This window comes from Porites lutea, chromosome 6 (assembly GCF_958299795.1).
Source record: "Porites lutea chromosome 6, jaPorLute2.1, whole genome shotgun sequence".
Lineage (NCBI taxonomy): Eukaryota > Metazoa > Cnidaria > Anthozoa > Scleractinia > Poritidae > Porites > Porites lutea.
The window spans coordinates 21,625,924-21,645,622 of NC_133206.1; the positions used below are offsets into that span (position 1 = coordinate 21,625,924).

Sequence of the window (19,699 nt, forward strand, 5' to 3'; positions counted from 1 at the left end):
GTTTCAGTTATTGTATCTTGGAAGAGATTATCCAGCAGGCGAGCAATACTTCAAGTCGAAACTTAAACGAGCTTTTATAAAACACAGAGAAGAAACGGATCCAGAAAAAATCAAGATGTTAATTGCTAGAGGAGAGTACGTCATCAAGGAACTTGAGGCACTGTACATGTTACGCAAGTATAGAACTTTAAAGCAACGTTACTATGGAGATGAACAAAAGTGACAAAAGCTAATTTAACATAGTGCCTGTAGAGTTTGTGTTATTCCAAGTTTGGTTTGGTTATATTGTCACTGCACATCTGAAGAGTTAACTTGTGTCTATAGTGGACGCACCTTATGAACACCTCTTTTTTATAGAGTAGGGACGGCAGCTTTATTTCTAGCAAAAATTGTGGACATTATTTTGAATGAAGCAAATGCTTGTCAATAGAAAGATTTAGATTCACAGCAAACGGCAGACCCAAGTTGAAAAATTTTCTCAAAATAGAAAATGAGCAGATGGAAACAAAAGCAATTCTTATGGATGAAAATAACGTGAAACTACTTATATTTTTGTTCAAATAAAGAATTGTCAAAGACAAGTGAATGGAAAACTTGGTGACGTGGCAGAAATTTACGTTTGCTGTTTGCCACAAACGCGACTCATAATCTCTCTCATATCAGCATGATTTGCTATTGTGGATCGCAGATACTATTTTATGTCTTTCTGCAGCCTGAACTCTTCTTGGAAATAACAGAAAATGCCTAAATGTTAAACGTTAATTTAAAAGGGAGGAAAATGTATGGAATTATTTTATAAGCACATAAATACACAATACAGTTGTACTGTTGTTATGAACACAGTGACCTTTAATCAGTTTAACCAACTGGCTCGCTTAAGTGGAAGGTGGGTGCCTGGGATACCCAGGGGCTTCCACTGTGGCCAGCCAGCCCCTAGAGACAAAACTGCCCCTATGGCTGGCAAATCCCCGCAACCCAGCCATAAGCCCCCATTCCAGGCACCCGTCACACTGATGAAACAGTGGAAGGAAGAAAAACATGGATGAGAGGGGTGAAGACACTAAATGAACCGCTCCACAGAGCACTGCACAAACGTTCGACGAAGAACTCGCAGATCCTAGCCGTGTACAAAGCTACCACAAACCATGTGAGCCTGCACTTATGGGATTGACCGCTGGATACCCGCTAAGCTCGTGGGTCGCTTGACCGCTAAGCTTGTGGACCGCTTGACCACTTAATTTGTGGACCGCTAAACTTGTGGACCGCTTAACTTCTAAGCTTGTGAACCGCTTGACCGCTAAGCTTGTGAACCGCTTGACCGCTAAGCTTATGAACCGCTTGACCGCTAAGCTCGTGGTGGTTAACTTACGGGGGGTGACAGTTCTAACAAGGGCTGTTTCGGGAGAAAAACAAATTTATAGAGTACTAAAGTGATGACGTCATAAAAATGAAATTTCTGAAATTATGGGATTTGTCAGGATATTCTGAAAGATCAATGTCCAAGAGGCCTACTTGCCAAAAATGAGCATTTCGGGGCAAATTGTCTCTGAGATCGTAGCCCAGTTATACTCAGAAAACTCCATACAAACCCTTCTAATTTTTTTTTGGGTCGACCCCAAAAAAATTTAGAAGGGTTTGTATGGAGTTTTGTAAGCATAACTGGGCTACGTTCTCAGGGACAATTTGTCCCCAAATGCTCATTTTTGGCAAGTTGGCCTCTTAGACATTGTTCTTTCAGAATATCCTGACAAATCCCATAATTTCAGAAATTTCATTTTTATGATGTCACACTTTAGTACTCTATTCCAGGAATCCGGAGATTTTGCCGGGAATCGGGAAACCTGGGAAATTTTTCGGGAAATATAAGATATTTTCGGGACATTGAGCAAAGATTTGATAATATATGTTATCAAACAATATATATACAGTGATATGCACCCTGTGTATACGCTGTATTTTATGTATTTTGACACTTGAAAGCAGCTTGACTCCCCATGATATAAAAAGACCAATCAGCAACGTTTCCAACTAAAATAGCTTGAAGTTGGAGTGCGATCGACCACGTGCAATCCCCAGCGGATTGACACAAGAATCGTGCCGGTGCAAGGTACATACTATCAGTATACTTAGCTGAAAGCGATATCCAGAACAATTTCAAAAACCGCACAAAATATAAAATAACATCGACTACTTCTACGCGAAGTCACGCCAATAAAAATAAGCATACAAATGACAATTGATTTAGACAACATTTGGACAGACTTTGTCCTGTCAGAACACTAGAAATGGCGTTTCAGAGCACCAAGATTTCAAAAATTTTCTGGGGGAGCATGCCCCCAGACCCCCATAGTGGCTGGCTTCTTCATCGCTAGCCTGATTCGTTGGTGATTAAAAAAACACCACGATTTTATATACTTAAGTTGGACAGTCTTTCTGTGTTAACATGATACCCTCAGTGTTCAACTCCTCTAAACGAAAAAATAACTAAGGTTAGATAATTCACAAGTTACATAATTAACAAGAAGCTGCAAAAAATCTCTAATTAAAATTTTAAATTTAAATTGTTAAAACAATTTTGGGAAGTTAAAGATTAAACATGGAGAATGCCACCGAAAAATTCGGGAGGGTCGTCCAAATTTCCGGGAGGACATAAAGTTATTCATAGGACTGCCCAAACAGCCTTTGTTATAGTTGTCACCCCCCGTGTTAACTTAGTTAAATTACATTTAAGCAAATTTAACTAAGTAAGACGATGCAAGTGCCACCCCAGGGGCGTACTGCATGACCATTTAAGTAGGGGTGACCCCCCTATACTGCTTTCCTTGCCTGTGGGCTATGGTTGGCTACATAAGATTGAGCGGGCTTTTAAATACTGGTCGGTTAACTGACAATATCCGGTCAAAAATGGGTATTGTCGAGAGGGAATTGTAAAGGAAAAGGTAAAGGTCCTTATTTAACGTCGGGAACTCATAACAATACTTCAACTGACAATTTGAGATCAAAGGTGCGCTCATTTAATACCCTCTCCCCCTCACCCCCTCTTCCCCCTCTTCTCCTGTCCTCCTCACCCTCTCTCCCTTTTTCCCCTCTCCCCCATCTCCCCCTCACCCCCTCTCCCTCCCTCTCCCCCCTCACCCCATCTTCCCCCTCTTCCCCTCTTCCTACTATCCCCCCTCACCCCCTCTCTCCCCTCTTCCCTTCTCCCCCTCTCTCGCCTCTCTCCCTCTCCCCGTCTCCCTCTCTCCATCAGTGCTCCGTTTTACGGGTATGTAAAGCTTCTTAAAGCTAAACGGAAAGGAAAGAAGTCGAAACAGGGACTTGAGGTCGGACCTAAGAATCAAACTCCAAAACTCCTGCACAGAGGGCCTCACACTAGCCGACCAGCTTCCTCCTAAAGAGAGAATTAGCTCATTTTCTCTTGTTCCGCCTCTACAGCAGTGGACAGCGGGATAGAAAGGAAACTTCTCAGCTTTCCTTTTTTCACGTCCCAGCATTCCCTATCCCGGTTGGTTAAGAGACAGTCCTGATGTTCTTCTCTATACAGAGACTTAAGAAAAAAAAGATCTTTTTTCTCCTTGAATCTCTTTTAACCGAAAATAGATTGAAAATAATGGTAATAACCGCAGCAAAGTTAAGAAAATAATTAACTTTTATTTAAAAAAAAACCGTTAATTTGATTACCCCAATCGCGTGCTGGCGTGACTTAAGTCCCAATTTTTCCTCAGGGATGGTAGAGCTAGCGAAACGCGAGCACGCGTGAAAATCACGCGTCTCGCCTTTCTCGCGTGGGGTGATTTTCACGCGCGCTTGCGTTTCGCTAGCTCTACCATCCCCGGCGAAAACTGGGGACTACTCGTAGTCTAATAGGCCATTTCCGAGTTTCAAAAACCTTCACTTTCAAAATAAGGCTAGGTGCACAACCTTTCTTGTGAAAATGAGTTTTATTTGCATGGGAATGAAAAATGATTTCCATATCAAAGGCTGAGCACCTACCCTCGTTTTGAAACATAGGCCCGGGGGAACTGGGTAATGGCCTATTAAACTATTATTAACTTTCACTTCAGTTCAACTTCGTTTTTGTAGGTCGTCGTTTTCTAGACGCCCTACAAAAAAGGACAAGACGAACGAGGAATCTCACAAAAAAACGGACATGAAACTAACAGGAAATCAGACAAGAAATCGGACAAACATTTAGATTAGAATTCCGAAAGTAACACAGACAAAAATCAGACAAAAACTTTGGCAGGAACTCAGACAAAAAACAGGACAAGAAGCCCATTTTTCTTATTGTTAGTACAATCAGAAGCATATAACCCCCTCTCCCCCTCCCCCTGCGAAGCTTCTAACTTCCCCTTATCTGTTTATATAGGACCATGCTGGGGTTTTCGGGTTTATAAACTTCTGCTACAACTCAAAATCTTAAACGTCGATAAAACTGCTTCCAAATGGCTCTAGAAGCGAAGAGACAGTAAAACACAAGAAAAAAATACAAGGTAAGTCATTTTTATTTCTATTTTTGCCAAAAAATGGAATTTAGGACGTATTTTGTTTATTTTAATACATTCTCTGATAAATTTAAAGTCAACGAACTCCCACAGAGTTTGGGCCGCCTGTAAAAAAAATCGGACAAGAACTCGGAAAAGGCAAAGAAAAAAACAGACATGAAAGCGGACAAGATCAAATGGGAGAAGAAGTAGGACATGAAATCGGACAAAAAAAACGGAAAAGAAATCAGGCAAGAAAACGAGCAAAAAGTCGGACAAAAAATCGGACGTCAAATAGGACAAGGAAAAGGTCATGAAATCGGACATGAAATAAAAAATGAAATCGAACAAGAAATAAGACAGAAAAATTCAGACAAGAAATAAAACATGTAAACGGCCCTGAAATCGGACAAGAAAAAGGAGTTAAAAAAACGTACAAAAAGTCGGACAGAAATAAAGACAAGAAATCAGAGAAAAATTAGGACAAAACAACAAATTGGTTTTCCGTTTCTAGGCCACCCTGGTAAGCAAAGACTATAGGCAGCCGTTAAGATACCACGAGGCGGTGTCGCGGACGGCCACGAAAACGTCGGCTTGAAAAGTGACGTTGCGATCTATGAAACTTCAGCGCGATTATCCCAAACTCGGTCACTATGTTTCATGTAGGCGAACTCTCTTGCAGTTGAATTCATAAGAAAAATATCTAAGTTTAAAAAGAGTAAAGATAATGTTACACGGGGCGATAGGTTTCGATAAGCAAAACAACAACTTTCCGCGTGCATCACGCCTTTTTTTACATTTCTTCGCCGTAACTGCCAACTACGACTTTAAACTGCCCAATTTCACATTTTGTGGAGGAAGTACACACAAGACAACGACTTTCTTTTTCTTTTCCTGAACTTTGATACAGTCTTTTAGCATTCAAATCCAGAAAAAACAGCCAACATTTGACGAATTGAATGAGATAGAATAAGCGAGATAGCGTTTGAAGCAGCGTGACTTCATTTTTCAAGTTTTAAGTGACGTTTTCGTAGCCATCACTGTCGTTATTGCTTAAGCTCCCTGTTTTATGGAGGACGTGGACATACGACGACGAATTCTCCTTTCCTTTTTTGAACCTGCAGAGAGGATTGGTTGGAAACGTTCATTGTTTTATTCAGAGTCCTGTGTACAAAAAGAAGCGAGTCTTCAATTGCTGAAGTTAATAATGCCAATGGGCATGTAGCATCTGCTCGGAAGAGAAGTCACCTATGGTGCCTAACCACTAAACAATACTAAAACAATATTGGAAGAATGACATGTCATTGTTTCCTGCGACCAATTAGGAGAGACTTTACGAGCACTGACCATGCCAATGCTTTGCTCATTGTTTAAGTGCATTTATCTGCTCTAGCCTATTTGCAGGCACTGCTTTCAAATCATCAGTGGACACATGATGGAGCCCCGTGGGAGACCAAACCAAAGTTCAAAGATTTTGAAATACGGCCGCAGCCCCGACTCTGGCCTCGTGGACACCCCAATAATATGGACAGCAGGTAAATCTCAAGCGAAACTATATTACAAGACCCAGTTGCTGGAAAGCCGATCAGCGCTAACCCTCGGATAAATTTTAACCCAGGGCCCAGTTGTTTGAATGGCCGATTAGCGTTAACCCAGACCCTGGATTCTCCCTCTTTTGTTTAAAAGCATGCATTTTCTTGGATAATTTTCCCTCTACTTTTAGAGCATCCAATCATCAATTCCGGTATATTTCGCACTAACCCTGGGTTATCTTAACCCCGCTTTGAACACCCCGGCCAGACATTTGGCTGAAATAAACTCCCGCCATAACGGACTCTCGCTACTCGAGGTCCTTACAGCGTCCGCTGTCAAGAAAGATGACTAAATCAAAGATGACTCAATCAAAAACTTCCCACAGGAAAGAGGCAAACAGCTGTTACTTGCAAGCGTGACAGGAAACAACCGCCCTCTCATCGCTCCCGGCCACTAAGAACGTTCTGCAAGCGATCGTGCCCATAAAGAAACGTCCTCAGCGGCAGGGTGCTGAGAGGCTGCTGAAAACAAGACGCACTGACTTCACAGCAGCGCTAACTTTTTTCCGGCCCAGTTTGCCCTACCGGATTAAGACTGCCGTACCTCACCACCCCTCTGCTGTGCATAAGACCTTTACACTTTGTCAATGAGATTACAAGACACAGGTAAGAAGAGGAAAGGGTTAGGGAGTTTTTGTTGGGGAAAAAACTAAAGACCTTACGTAATAAGTACGCTCACAAAATGAAGTAAACGTTTTCCGTTCGTCAGCTTTGGAACAGAACTTCTTTTGCTCGCGCGCGGTAAATGTCTATTATGACGCCATTTCAAAGAACAGAGTTGGATCTTTCAGTATGCAGATCATTCGTTGAATGCTACGTACAGATCAGCGATGAAGGGTCCAGTTATAGGGCCCTTCGTTTTTTCCTTTTACATGTTACAAAGCGTTTTTCAGTATTTTAAAGGAAAATGTAGTGGAAAAAGGTAAGAAAGTATCTTCTCGCTTTTCTTTTGAAGACAAAGAATCCTTTTTTCGCGATTAGAGTTAAAAGCAGTTTCAAGGCCAACTGAGACGAGGCGCCTGTTGATCAGTTTCAATAAAAGGATAATGTAACGAGGACAAGCTACTAAAACATTTAAACAGAAGAAGGAGAACTATTCCTGAAGCAGTATTTAGAAACTTGTATTTTGGGTCAAAAAGATCGTGCAACTTTCGGTAATTTTTTACTTTTTGGTATTTACTGTAAGTTGTCTGTTTTCGAAAACAAAAAAAAATCGTCCATGGTAACCGTTTGTAATAATCTTGGTGCTGACCTAAAGGAACGCAGTGTTTGTAAGAGCCTGCCTTCACTTTGGTCAGCAGCTGAGTCGCAGACTCGTTCCCAGTCGTCGGAAGATCGCGCTCCTTTCCAAGGCTCCTCGTTTTATTTGGATAGCGCGAACTGACCTGGTGACGAGGCTAGCTGGGGCGTGAAACAGAGTGCGCGCGCGTGCTGCCTCACGCAAGCAAATAACTGATAACCGAATTAAATTTTCCAGGGTTTTTACTTTGTCAGTGAGATTACAAGACATTTCTAGTGCATCAAATTTTGTATGCGAAACTTAAAGCTATTTTAGATGAAATATGATCTGTAGCTAATTGTGTTGTGTCTATTTTTATTATCAGAGAAGTTGCAACGGGTGAAATTAAAATTCCAGAATTAACGGAAAAAGCGCCAGTGAAAATAGAACAGGAAAGTCAAAAAGTAAGCTTTTGTTTACTGCATGTTAGGAACAACCCACTTTAAGTTATTCTTGCAAACAAGTTTTTGTGCCATTCATTAACTCCCTCCTATTGGATTATTGACTGTGTGTGGGCTTGTCTGCAATAAGGCTTAGAAACACTGATTTTTTTCTTTAATTTTTTGAGGTTTTTGGAACTTGACGGTCCATGTAAACAAATAAAACGCCAGAAAGTAAATAAAATAATTATTAAAGCAGTCGATATCAGTTATAAATCTATTCTCTCCCATTTTGAAGTTTCGTTTACAAAACTACCGTCACTTTCAAGTTATATATAGCAAAACGCCAAGTCCTGTTCAACACTCATTTCATAGTCTGATTTATAACTTATTTCATTCATCTTGATTGACTAGTGCCCCGTTAAACGTAGAAGATCAGAAGAGCAGTTAGACAAGATTAAGACAAAGAAACAAAGAAAGTCGATCTCACTGTATAAACTTAAAGCCATCAAGATGATTGGTGAGGGAGCGTTTGGGAAGGTGAGAGACTGTCATAAGAATCAAACAATAATCACAAACAATTCGTAATATTAATTTTCACAAAATTTAGAGCAATTTTCGGCGGATCACCGCGCTACAGTGGCGAGTATCTCGTGGTCAAAACCTAGCGATTTATCAATTATTTGATTAATTACTTAAATAAGTCATTATCTATTTATTAATTTCAAAACTCTTTTAAAGAAGTTGAAAGGCTTTGTTTACTTTCGTTTTTGCTAAGTGTACGCTCTTTTAATTAACAAATAAGCGATTAAAGGTGAATATGATATACACACTGTGTAGAATTCCTTCTTTCTCCAACAAGTGGATGATATCTGGGGCTATTTTTTCGGGTCGGGAAGTAATATGACGTTCTTTGGAAACCCACCGGGTTTGTAAATATATCTGTCAATCTTTTTATAGGTTCGTCTTTGTGAGGACCGTCGCACCAAGAGGCCATACGCGGTAAAGCAGATAATTGAACCTGACCCAAGCAGTGTGGAAGAGAAAGTATTGAGCCTAGCCTCGTCCAGTCCTTTCATAACAAGACTTTGTGAAGAAGTTGAGAACCCGGTATGATACTTTTAAAAATTGCACAAACATTTTTCCTCCTTTTACCCCCGCTATAAACGCCGAAACCCGCCCGCCCGCCCGTAGATGTGGAAAAAATGGCCGGCCAATTACATTTAAAGCATTCCGACATCTTGACGAACTTGCAGGAAAACAGGGGACTACAAACCCTCCGAAAGATTATGAATTATACCTGTGCTATAAGACTTGATTGAGACGTTTGTGGCCGAGCGTTTAACACCTCAAACTCTGGATCTGAAGGTCCGAGGTTCAAGCCTCGCCAGTCGCGTTGTTTCCCAAGACAAGAAACTTAACCCCATTTTGTTTCTTTTCACCCAGGTGTATAAGTGGGTACCGGCGACATACTGCTGGGGGGTAACCCTGCGATGGACTAGCATCCCATCTAGGGGGGAGTGGCAATACTCCTAGGCTTGCTTCATGCTACGGAAACCGGTATAAGCTCCGACCGTGTGGGTCTTTGGCTCGTGTGCGCCTTTACTTTTTACCTTTATCGGCTCCACTGGACGTTTCTCTCTGTGCCTCATTATCTTTCTCAATTTTGTTCACTATAAGCCAAAAAGAAAATAGTATGTTATGGGTCAACTAATAGCTTCTTTGCATTTTCATATTATAGTACCCTGGCCATTTCATTATACTAGAGTTCGTTGAAGGAGGAGACCTTTTCACTGAATTGGATGAGAATGGATGGCTCAGCGAAAATCGAACGAGGTAATCATACTTCCATATAAAAGTTTTCGAGCAACTGTTAAGAAAACAGTCTATAACAAACGTCACAATAAAAGAAAACACAACAGAATGTAACACATTTGGTCAAGTTTTGCTTTAAACCGAATACCCAATAACGCTTCAGTAAGACACGTTCCATTAGTACTGGGTCGAAATCATCGTAAATTATTCTTGACTGACTCATCGTTTAATAACGACTGGTTCTATCAATTGAGTTCTACCCAATACATGTAACCTTAAAATTAAACTGAGGATGCAAAAACCAGTAAACAAAAAAATTCTGTCAAAAAAAGTGATAGAAACTTCACGCCTTCACCTCACATACGCGGACGTATACAAAAAATGTACCACCTATGGACCAATCCGATGGACCGCTTCGTGAACCCGGTCCATGGACTACCCCTGTGGACCACGCCTAATTTTCGTAGAGGAATTTAACCAGAGGTCTAAACACATTTTTGGAACCTTAAATGGACGAAAATATGGTCAGTTTTTATTATCAGTGGTATGGGCTCCTCATATTTTACACTCGCCTACTTTTTTTTCAATTCCATACCAATTGGTTCCCTGCTAGCAGAGGTCTCTCACGGCGAGGCAAAAATGAGAGAAAGGAGAGACCTCTGCTAGCAGGGAAACCAATTGGATGGGTTCGTTTTAGTCTGGTGAAGGAGTCAACATATTTTAGAGGGGCAGAAGTAGGGAGGAAGTAGTATCCTATGCAGTTTGTTTTGCGTTCCCGTTGTGTGAAAATCGAAACAAAAACGGCTGTGTATGAGACTAAGGACGAAATATTGTTTCTCCTCCCAGGCTAAACCAAACTCATGAATGGAATTCAGGAAAAATTTGAGCAAGTGTATAATATGAGGACCCTTTAATCCTGATAATACAGTTAAAATTGACACAGTTTCATCCATTTAAGGTTCCTAAATTTCGTTTAGACCTCTAGATTTTAAAGATTAATCTTCAAAAATTAAGGGTGACCTACCTAGATGGTCCATGGAGCTCATTTAATCTTGCTCAGTAGTGAGACGTAGTATACATACATGTTTTACCTAAAACATCCTATTACTCGTCGTTTATTTTAGGTTTTACACAGCTGAAATCATTACCGGCTTGCAATTTCTACACCAAAAAGGTGTAATACACAGGTGAGTAGAAATTTGAAAACTAGCTGAAATCCACACTTGATGGGTGATTTCGATAGCTTGGCAAAGATAAAAAAAGCAATGAATTGAGACCGTCGGACCTTCTCAGCCGTAAATCACCTGACTGTACAAAGTAGGTAATCGTTTGCTAGATCATTGTCTACCATGACAGGGCCTGTCTCCTCCGAAGAGGCCTCTTGGTATCGTAGGGAGGACTGGGGAGAGGGAAACAGAAAGTGAGCGGTGGACGATGGGAAGGGGAAAGAGAGAAGGAAGGCCTCGCTCCCACTTTTCCCTCTTCCCATCGTTCCCCGCACGCTTTGTATTTTTCCATTATTGCTATTTTGTTGGGATACCCACCGGGAGCCTTTGCGGAGGAGAGAGTGACAGGGCTCAGCGTTCTGTATAGTCCTCGCATGGGTGAAGAAAGTTACCTTTATACGAATGATGCAGCTATTTGTCCCTTTTCCTCGAAGATTATGTCGCACCCGGCTTTTGGCTCAGTTTACTTATAAATCAATGTCTTGAATATTTGTGCAATTTGTTTTTATCGTATGACAGGGACTTGAAACCTGAAAACATTTTGCTGACCAAAAAAGGAGACATCAAAATCAGTGATTTTGGGTTGTCCGCTATCATCGATCCAGTTAAACAGGAAAAGATTAACAACGCAGAAATTATCGGGACACCTCGTTACATGGCTCCTGAGGTAAACAATGGAACTGTAGCGTTAGTTAAGGGGGACGAGTATGGTTAAAAGCATTATTTAGGGGGGAAGATGTTTAAACTTTTGGGAAAATGGGAAATTATTGGATTTTGGGGTTGTTAAAAAATTAAAATATGAAGTGAATAATTAGTAGACAATTACCAGAGAGTCCACCGCCATAACAAGGTGCCTCTGATCCCATTAGTGGACTAACTGGTACGCCTATTCTACCCTAATCAACATCATCTCCCAAAAAACAAACAATAATGCCCCCTTAAGCCCTGTGAACCAAGTGTCTAAATCAGTTTCTTGTGTATCTACTTGGTCAATATCTATTTTATCCCATATCTAGGATCCATTTCAGAACCACCATCCAATATATCCCTTGGAAAATTTAACAGGGTTCTAACAAGGACAGCCAAATTATATTCTGTTAGGGTAGTTTCTGTTGTTTACTTACTGAATCAGTGCTGATAATTAACGCTAAAACAAATGTTTATACAGGCTATTAAATATGGTGTTTTCTTGTACGAGATATATATGTTACAGGTCAAATTAGGTTTCAGGTTAATTTTGATTTGACATAGCTTGGTTAAATCTCAATTTTCTTTGTATCCCGCCCTAGTTCATGAATAATTAGGGCTAGGAAACAAAGGAAATAGAGAACTAACCTACGTCAAATAATTTTAACCTGGATATAATTTTGACCTGTAACATATATACTAATGTTACCTACACTGGAAGAAGGAGGAGCTGCATGTTCAGTTTCCACAAAGCTAACAATACACGACATGATCCACTCACTAAAAAATCGAAAACCTCGTAGTAAGATCTTTTGCTTAGGAGAAGATCGGCTTGTTTTCATGGAATAACATCTTATCGTGCTGATGGTAGCTTAGTGCAAGGTGTTATTTGTTGCAGATTATTTTACTTGACCCATACGACGCAAGTGTGGATTGGTGGGCTCTTGGAGTCATGGTGTTTACGATGCTTACTGGAATGGTTTGTATTTCAAATGTTATTTCAGTTATTTTGTTCTTAACACGAAAAAGGTGAAACTGAACTTAGACTATGATGATGGTAACCTACTTAGTTGACAATGTTATGCTTTGTGTTTACATTTTAGATGCCGTTTGATGCTGAATCGGAGGATGAGTTATTTGATTTGATCGTACATCACTACCCACAGAAACCGGACAAAGTAACAATGTCTGAGCTGTCCATTGACGCCACTGAATTATTCCTACACGTAAGTGTCAAATACATAAATCATACATGAAATGTTATATTCCCTTCATTTTTTACATGTACCAAAATTATTTATGCCAGTCGATAACAATAGAGGCAAGACTTAGTGAAAAAATCCAAAGATTGACTTGCTTCCCCCGGGGTAATCCCCATGACGGATTATACGGGGAGGCTCCGCCAGAAAGGGTTACCGTTTTTAGGATTCAGGTATATTGAAGGCTAGAGAAATCTTTTTTATGTTCGAATGAGTGAAGTACAAATATGACTAGACTACTAAAACTAGGTCAACGTTGACTTCTGTTACGAAGTAGCATAAAAACATAGCATTTCAATAAACAAAGATCTCTGAGTTGAGAGTAAATAGATCTAAATACCGATATTATAAGACATATCCCCTTTTTTGGATGTTTTCAGTTACTAGAGAAATATCCGCAAGACCGTCTCGGGTATAAAGGAGGCGATTACCCCTGCATCAGAGATCATGCTTTCTTTCACGGCTTTGACTGGAACAGACTGGAGGCGTTGGAACTCGACCGCCCACCTTAAAAAATAAGGTTTGTTTCCTCAATATCGTTAAACAGAATGTTTAAAAAAGCTCGGGTTTACCCTTGCTTTTTCCTTCCGATCCCCGACAATGCAGGGTGTGGTCATTGATTTGTCTCAAACACTCGTCGTCACTAGGTCTTAAGCTCTTGATTTCAGAGGGGCAGTTAACGAAGGTTTCCTCCTACATACATTAGAAACACTTTTTAGGCTACCCAGGGTACTTTTGGATCTCTAGAAATGCATTCAAAGCGGCTCTATCACATTTGCATTTCTTTGGTCATCCTAGGGGAAATTGAATCTTTTCGAAATTACAAGGCCTTTGGAAATCTTAGATAAAAGTTAACGTATTACGAAAGTGATAATTTTTCTGATTCCTTTCTTCATCACAGTTTACGTTTTGAATCCGAAAATTTTAGGTTTCCTTTTTCTACGAAAAATAGCCTAACCTGGCAGGCAGTGAAATGTGAAACATTAAACTTAGGGAATTTATTAGCTGAGCTTCGCAAATTGTACTTGATTAGAACGGTCATCTCGAAATGTTTATCCGTCTTTAAGTAAGAGAAAATTCTAGGAAATATTTGCTTCTCCGAACAGATAATTTACAGAAAACACTGAGTCATTTGCTATTCCCATAAGCCTTTAAAACCTTCTCAGTGTCGTTTATTTGTTGTGCAGAAAACCCGTATATAGCAGGCACCATCATAGTCGGACAGGACACGAGAGTAGATCGCGGAGAACCCAAAATGTTTATGTCGTGCCTTTTATTTCCTACTGTACTGTTGTAATGCCAGGGGTTTTTAAAACTTACCCTTGTTGTTTTTCTTCAAGGTCTGGAATTATGATCAGTACTGGAAACAAGACATTTTTACATGATGATCAGTGTTGTGTGTTGTTCGCCAAGACAACGACGTTTGTAAAATAAAGGCTTTTCAATTTGTGTCCGATAGTCGTTTGTTTCTTTTTTCAGGTCACTTTCCGTTGTTCCCTAAACGATTCACAACTTTAGTTATGTTTTAAAGCTTCATAAAAATCCAGTTGATGCAAAAAGTACTTTGATTAAAAGCACTTCTATAGCTTCTTTGGAAATATTTTTTTCCTTTCCGATTATTAAAGCCCCCTCGGGTATAAGTCCCTCTGTTTATAATCCGTTCTCCTAAAACACCCAGCTAACACCCTAAAGGCGACAGTTTCGGTGTGTTCTTCGATTTTACTAGCGAACAGCGTTTGGGCACTTGACGAATCTAAGCTACTATGTGTCAGCAAGAGAGAATGTCAGCTAACGAAAGCGCAATTTGAATATGGCGAAATTATGCCTCCAATCTTGAAATCTTGCTGGCAAGAACTTGAACTTTTCTTAATGTTACTGGCAAGATCCTGAATTTTCAAAATCCTTCCTGCAAGAACTTACATTTGAAATATCTTACCGCCTTGAAATCGTGCCGGAAAGATCTTGAAATTTTCCAAAAATTGCTGACCAGATCTAAAACCCAGACGATCGATTCTGGACGCCATGGATCTCTTGTAACACTCAACTAAGGATAATTAAGTTTTGCACCTCAGCAGAAGACATTGCTCTTCGTAAGACATCTCCCTTTACATACTTTGCATGGTCTTGCTTAGCCCTGGCTGTTTTTTTTTTCAACGCTTTTCCTTACAACAGTGTGTTTTTAACGCTTTCCTCACATCCTTTGTTCGTATGGTATTAGTATTCTTTACTTTTTTACTAGTTTGGTGTTGTCTTTTATTAGAAGAAAAATATCTCCTGGAAGGAAAATGTTACAAATAGTAAGCTATATATGGTAGTTTAGAAAAGGTGACCACTACCATACTAAAACGAGAACAGAAGATTTTACAATCATAGACGAAAGTTTTGGCACAGCTGTACAGATCTTTTAAATGGAGCTTTTAATTTCAACACACGCCAGACAAAAAAAAAAGTTAGCGCGCGACTAACAATGCACCTCCTCAGTTCCTTCCCCACCCCCCGGACAGTATTGAAAAAATTACCATTATACTGACCCACAATTTCTTTGATCGTCCAACATTGAATTGGGTCAGCACTCTTTTTGCGAACGCGGTTACTTGTGAATCACATAGGACTGCTGACATGCTTTTACTGTCTCAAGGACATTTGTCCAGGATTGTAGAATGATGTTTTATTTGATACTGAACTCTCCAACGCAAGACGGGATAACATTGCTGCCTATTTTCTACACATGGGAAGGCTGCAAGAGGAAGCCCGACTACTACATAAAGAAAAACACTGCTGCAGTTTAGAGGATATTGAAAGTTGTAAGATTGAGATATCTGGGCCCGGTTCCTTGAAAGATGATTAACTTTAATCCGGGATTAAGCCAAATTTTAAGCATGGTTTTCTTGTCCAAGACCATGTTACTCGAGCTTACAAAATGCTGTTGTGTCTTTACTTCGAAAAACAGAAATGATAACACAAAATCTTACTCTAAGCATTGCATAGAAAGGTAAATACAAAGAGTGGGACAAAATTTTAACCCCCATTAGCGCTAATCGGCCTTTCAGGAACCGGGCCCCGGTCTTTTGTTTTTGTTTGGCTAATATAAGCCTACTGCTTTTTGCTGGCTTTTTGCTGTTCTTGTTGCCGTCGCCGTCGTCGTTGCTTAAGCTCCTAATAGCCCCTACCCCGTCCCCAGGGAAAAAAACCAAAGTATTTTATGAACTGGGCTCGTCACAGGCAGCCCAGTTAATAAAATAAAATGTTTAATTGGTTGACAGTACCAACCTTCATTCAGGAGACAAAAATGGCTGCGAAGGATACTTTTTGCAAATAGACATTAATAACAAAGACTCCAGCCAGTGGACATGTATCGTCTGGCGGTCAGACGGGGTTTGGGGCGCGAGCAAGGGTGAGACACCTTGCCTGCCTGCAGACGTCTGCTATTTCCTTTGTTGCACGCCCAACAAGGAATAGGAGACGTCTGCACGCAGGCAACGAGACACGCGAGTCGAGAGGAAGGAAAAGACAAAAAAAAATTTGTCTGTTGTGTAGGCTGGGTTTAAGGCAAGGATGGCTTGGTTGGGCCATCTTTTCTAGGGTTTTCCAGCTATCACAAAAAGCCGCAAAAAAGGGGGAAGCATTTTCTGCAGTTGTCCGCAACATTTGGCGACCGCGTGTTTATTTCGGCTACTGGGAACAAACATAAAATTCAAAGATGGCGCGGCGCAGGTCCCTTCCAGGATGTTTTTGCATTTTTCGACATCAAGGTTTGTAGCCATCATTTTGCATGATTTAAGAGGAAATAATTTAATTCAACAGTCTTTTGTTACCCTTTTTGTTTCTTTTCTTACTGACGTTTTGATAGGAAGTTGTTTTTTACCCCAACAATTTTCAGCGGCGCGTATGAATGTGCCTGCCTGTATACTTGTTACACGTGCGGTGCATTATAGCATATTGTTTAACCCAGCGGTAGTCCAAAGATTATATTTATATGATATAGTTTCCCCCAGTAGCATTAAACTGTTCTAATTTGACAATATTATTCTTAACCGAAATGTTTTCTTAAGGGCTTCTAAAGGGTAGGGTTGGGAGTAACCTCATCGGGGTAGCCTGCGAATACAGCCGTTTCTCGGTGCTTCTATCTCGCCGCTAGGTACGTTTCGCGGGAGAGACGTCTGCGTCTCAACAACAGAAGTGCCATACTGATGACTTAAGGGGTAATTACATGAGACCGGGACAAACTCAAACTGGTATGAGTTCATATCGGTCTCCATACATTTCTTTCCATGCATTTACCGGCCTAAAAATGAACTCAGACCGGTCTGACTGCATGTTGGTCACTAACCTGACACAAGTTACTTTCTTCCTGGTCTGAGACTGTACTGTTCTCATGTAAAATGGAAACGGATCTCAGACCGGGTCCATAATAGCATGTTTCTTCATATAGCTTCATCATTTTTGCTTTTTCTTAGCAAAATAAGAACACTGTCATGAGTAACTGTAGACAAGACTTGGAAGTAGCTTCAATTGAATATGATAATAATAATAATGATGATGATCATTTATTCAACCTTTTTGCAGCATAAACTGAATTACAAGGCGGGTCATTAATTATATAAAAATACCTTGGAATTATGACACGTAAATATAACTGTTAATGTTAAGACATATCACATTTCGCTATTTTAAACGTGATTCTGGTATTTGATGGTGCAAAAATTTCCAAATCTGTTAGTTCTTGAGGAGGCAGGCACAGAAACAGATTCTCCTGTTCTAAGGGCATACGGTCTTGTGTGCACAACTCGCGGCACCAAGCTTCGTAGCAGTTCGGAAGAAGATACTAAATTTTTACCCATCCCACACAATCAGGCCCACCCTGCTTATAACTGCATTAATGTTTTTAGAGTAACTTTGCTTGAGAAATGTTATGCACACATCCTCCCTCCTTTGGCGCAGCAAAATTAAGCCTGATTTCTTAAGCGCGTCCTCATAGCACAGAGAAGGGAAAATAATTTTTAGCGCCCTCTTTTGATTCAATTTGATCACTTAAGTATTGCGTGAGGCCAGCCCAAGCGGGACTCGCATACTCTAAAACAGACCTGATGATACTACAATAGACAAGAATAAGCTGCCTATCAGTTAGTCCGCACTTATTAAAGGCGCGTATTGCATATAACCGCTTACTCCCTTTCTTTACAATATGAGTGACATGCTCGTTCCATGTTAAGTTATCGGACAAGTGAACCCCTAAAAGCTTGTAACAGGAAACCTTTTCTATCAGAGAGCTACCAACCAGTAGAGGTGCTGGGGGAAACGGGCAATACTGCAAAAAAAATATATGCTTCAGTTAATGGGACGGATTGCACAATTTTGACATGCTATGCATTTAACATGCCACCAGATGAGGGTTACATAACATTTACAATTTTCTGGAAGCAGTAAAATCTACGGTTCTCTACCCACTCTCTTAATTGGCCTGAATTGTGTACCAGTTAGGACAGTCAGCGAATAATATGTTAAATAATTGACTTAAATGGCTGCGAAGGACACTTTTTGCAAATAGATATTAATAACAAAGACTCCAGCCAATGGACATGCTGTATTGTCTGGCGGTCAGACGGGGTTTGGGGCGCGAGCAAGGGCAAGACACGTGAGTCGAGAGGAAGGAAAAGACAAGAAAAAAATTTGTCTGTTGTGTAGGCCGGGTTTAAGGCAAGGATGACTTGGTTGGGCCATCTTTTCTAGGGTTTTCCAGCTATCACAAAAAGCCGCAAAAATACCCCCCTCCCCCCTCCCCCCTCCCCAACCTCTCGACAACTCGACCAATTTGTGCGCAACATTTGGCGACCGTGTGTTAATTTCGGCTACTGGGAACAAACATAGAATTCAAAGATGACGCGACGTAGGTCCCTACTAGGATGTTTTTGTATTTTTCGACATCAAGATTTGTAGCCATTATTTTGCATGCTTTAAGAGGAAATAATTTAATTCAACAGTCTTTTGTTACCTTGTTTGTTTCTTTTCTTACTGACGTTTTGATAGGAATCGAAGTTGTTTTTTACCCCAACAATTTTCACCGGCACGTATTAATGTGCATGCCCGTGTACTTGTTACACTTGCGGTGCATTATAGCATATTGTTTAACACAACGGTTGTCCAAAGATTATATTTATATGATACAGTTTCCCCCAGTAGCATTAATTTTAAGGGCTTCTAAAGGGTAGGGTTGGGAGTAACCCCATGGGGGTAGCCTGCGAATACAGCCATTTCTCGGTGCCTCTATCTCGCCGCTAGGTACGTTTCGCGGGAGAGATGTCTGCGTCTCAACAACAGAAGTGCCATACTGATGACTTAAGGGGTAATTACATGAGACCGGGACAAACTCAAACTGGTATGAGTTCATATCGGTCTCCATACATTTCTTTCCATGCGTTTACATGGGAGCGGCCTAAAAATGAACTCAGACCGGTCTGACTTCATGTTGGTTGCTAGCCCGACACAAGTTACTTTCTTCCTGGTCTGAGACTGTACCGTTCTCATGTAAAACGGAAACAAATCTCAGACTGGGTCCATAATAGTATGTTTCTTCATATGGCGTGTCCAATAGCCTTGGGCTAGTGGATTTTACTATAGGGCTAGTGAATTCTGTCCTTAACTTGCCCACCTGGCAAGTGAAATATTTAGGGAATTCTAATCACAAAAGAACTGTTATCAACCTTGCTCATCATTGGGCTAGTTAAAATAACTTTTGGGCTGGTACATACTAACAACAGCTTGCCCAAATGGCAAGCTGTAAAACTGACTTTCTTCTACACCCTGCCGGAATCTGTTCAGGAGCTCTGATTGGTCAATTTAGTAAATTAAATACAGTCAACCCCCAATAACTCAAACCTTTTAGAGAAATCAAAAAAGGTTCAAGTTATTAGGAATCGAAGCAAATAAGCAAAAAAGGGGAGGGAATGTAAGTATTGTGCACTTTCACAATGGACACT

General features: G+C 40.5%; 1 protein-coding gene and 1 long non-coding RNA gene across 2 annotated transcripts in view; both read left to right on the forward strand.

Moving 5' to 3' along the window:
- The first annotated feature begins 7,526 nt into the window (after positions 1-7,526).
- Positions 7,527-13,241, forward strand: LOC140942247 (protein kinase C alpha type-like). The gene is made up of 9 exons (XM_073391209.1): positions 7,527-7,759; positions 8,150-8,275; positions 8,696-8,845; positions 9,477-9,571; positions 10,675-10,737; positions 11,296-11,443; positions 12,362-12,442; positions 12,567-12,689; positions 13,103-13,241. Exons 2-9 carry the CDS (start codon positions 8,249-8,251, stop codon positions 13,232-13,234), a joined length of 819 nt encoding a protein of 272 aa, XP_073247310.1. The 5' UTR covers positions 7,527-7,759; positions 8,150-8,248; the 3' UTR covers positions 13,235-13,241.
- A 3,172-nt stretch (positions 13,242-16,413) lies between these two features.
- LOC140941592 (uncharacterized) overlaps positions 16,414-19,699 on the forward strand; it is a 9,516-nt gene continuing 6,230 nt past the window's right edge. Inside the window, exon 1 of the long non-coding RNA XR_012166484.1 lies at positions 16,414-16,474. This is a non-coding gene — a long non-coding RNA (uncharacterized lncRNA). The remainder of the gene's footprint in view (positions 16,475-19,699) is intronic.

Coding starts and splice junctions, on each gene's coding strand:
- LOC140942247 (XM_073391209.1), top strand. CDS start 8,249: ATGATTGGTGAGGGAGCGTTTGGGAAG. Junction 10,738..11,295: donor CAAAAAGGTGTAATACACAG/GTGAGTAGAAAT, acceptor ATCGTATGACAG/GGACTTGAAACCTGAAAACA. Junction 11,444..12,361: donor CTCGTTACATGGCTCCTGAG/GTAAACAATGGA, acceptor TATTTGTTGCAG/ATTATTTTACTTGACCCATA.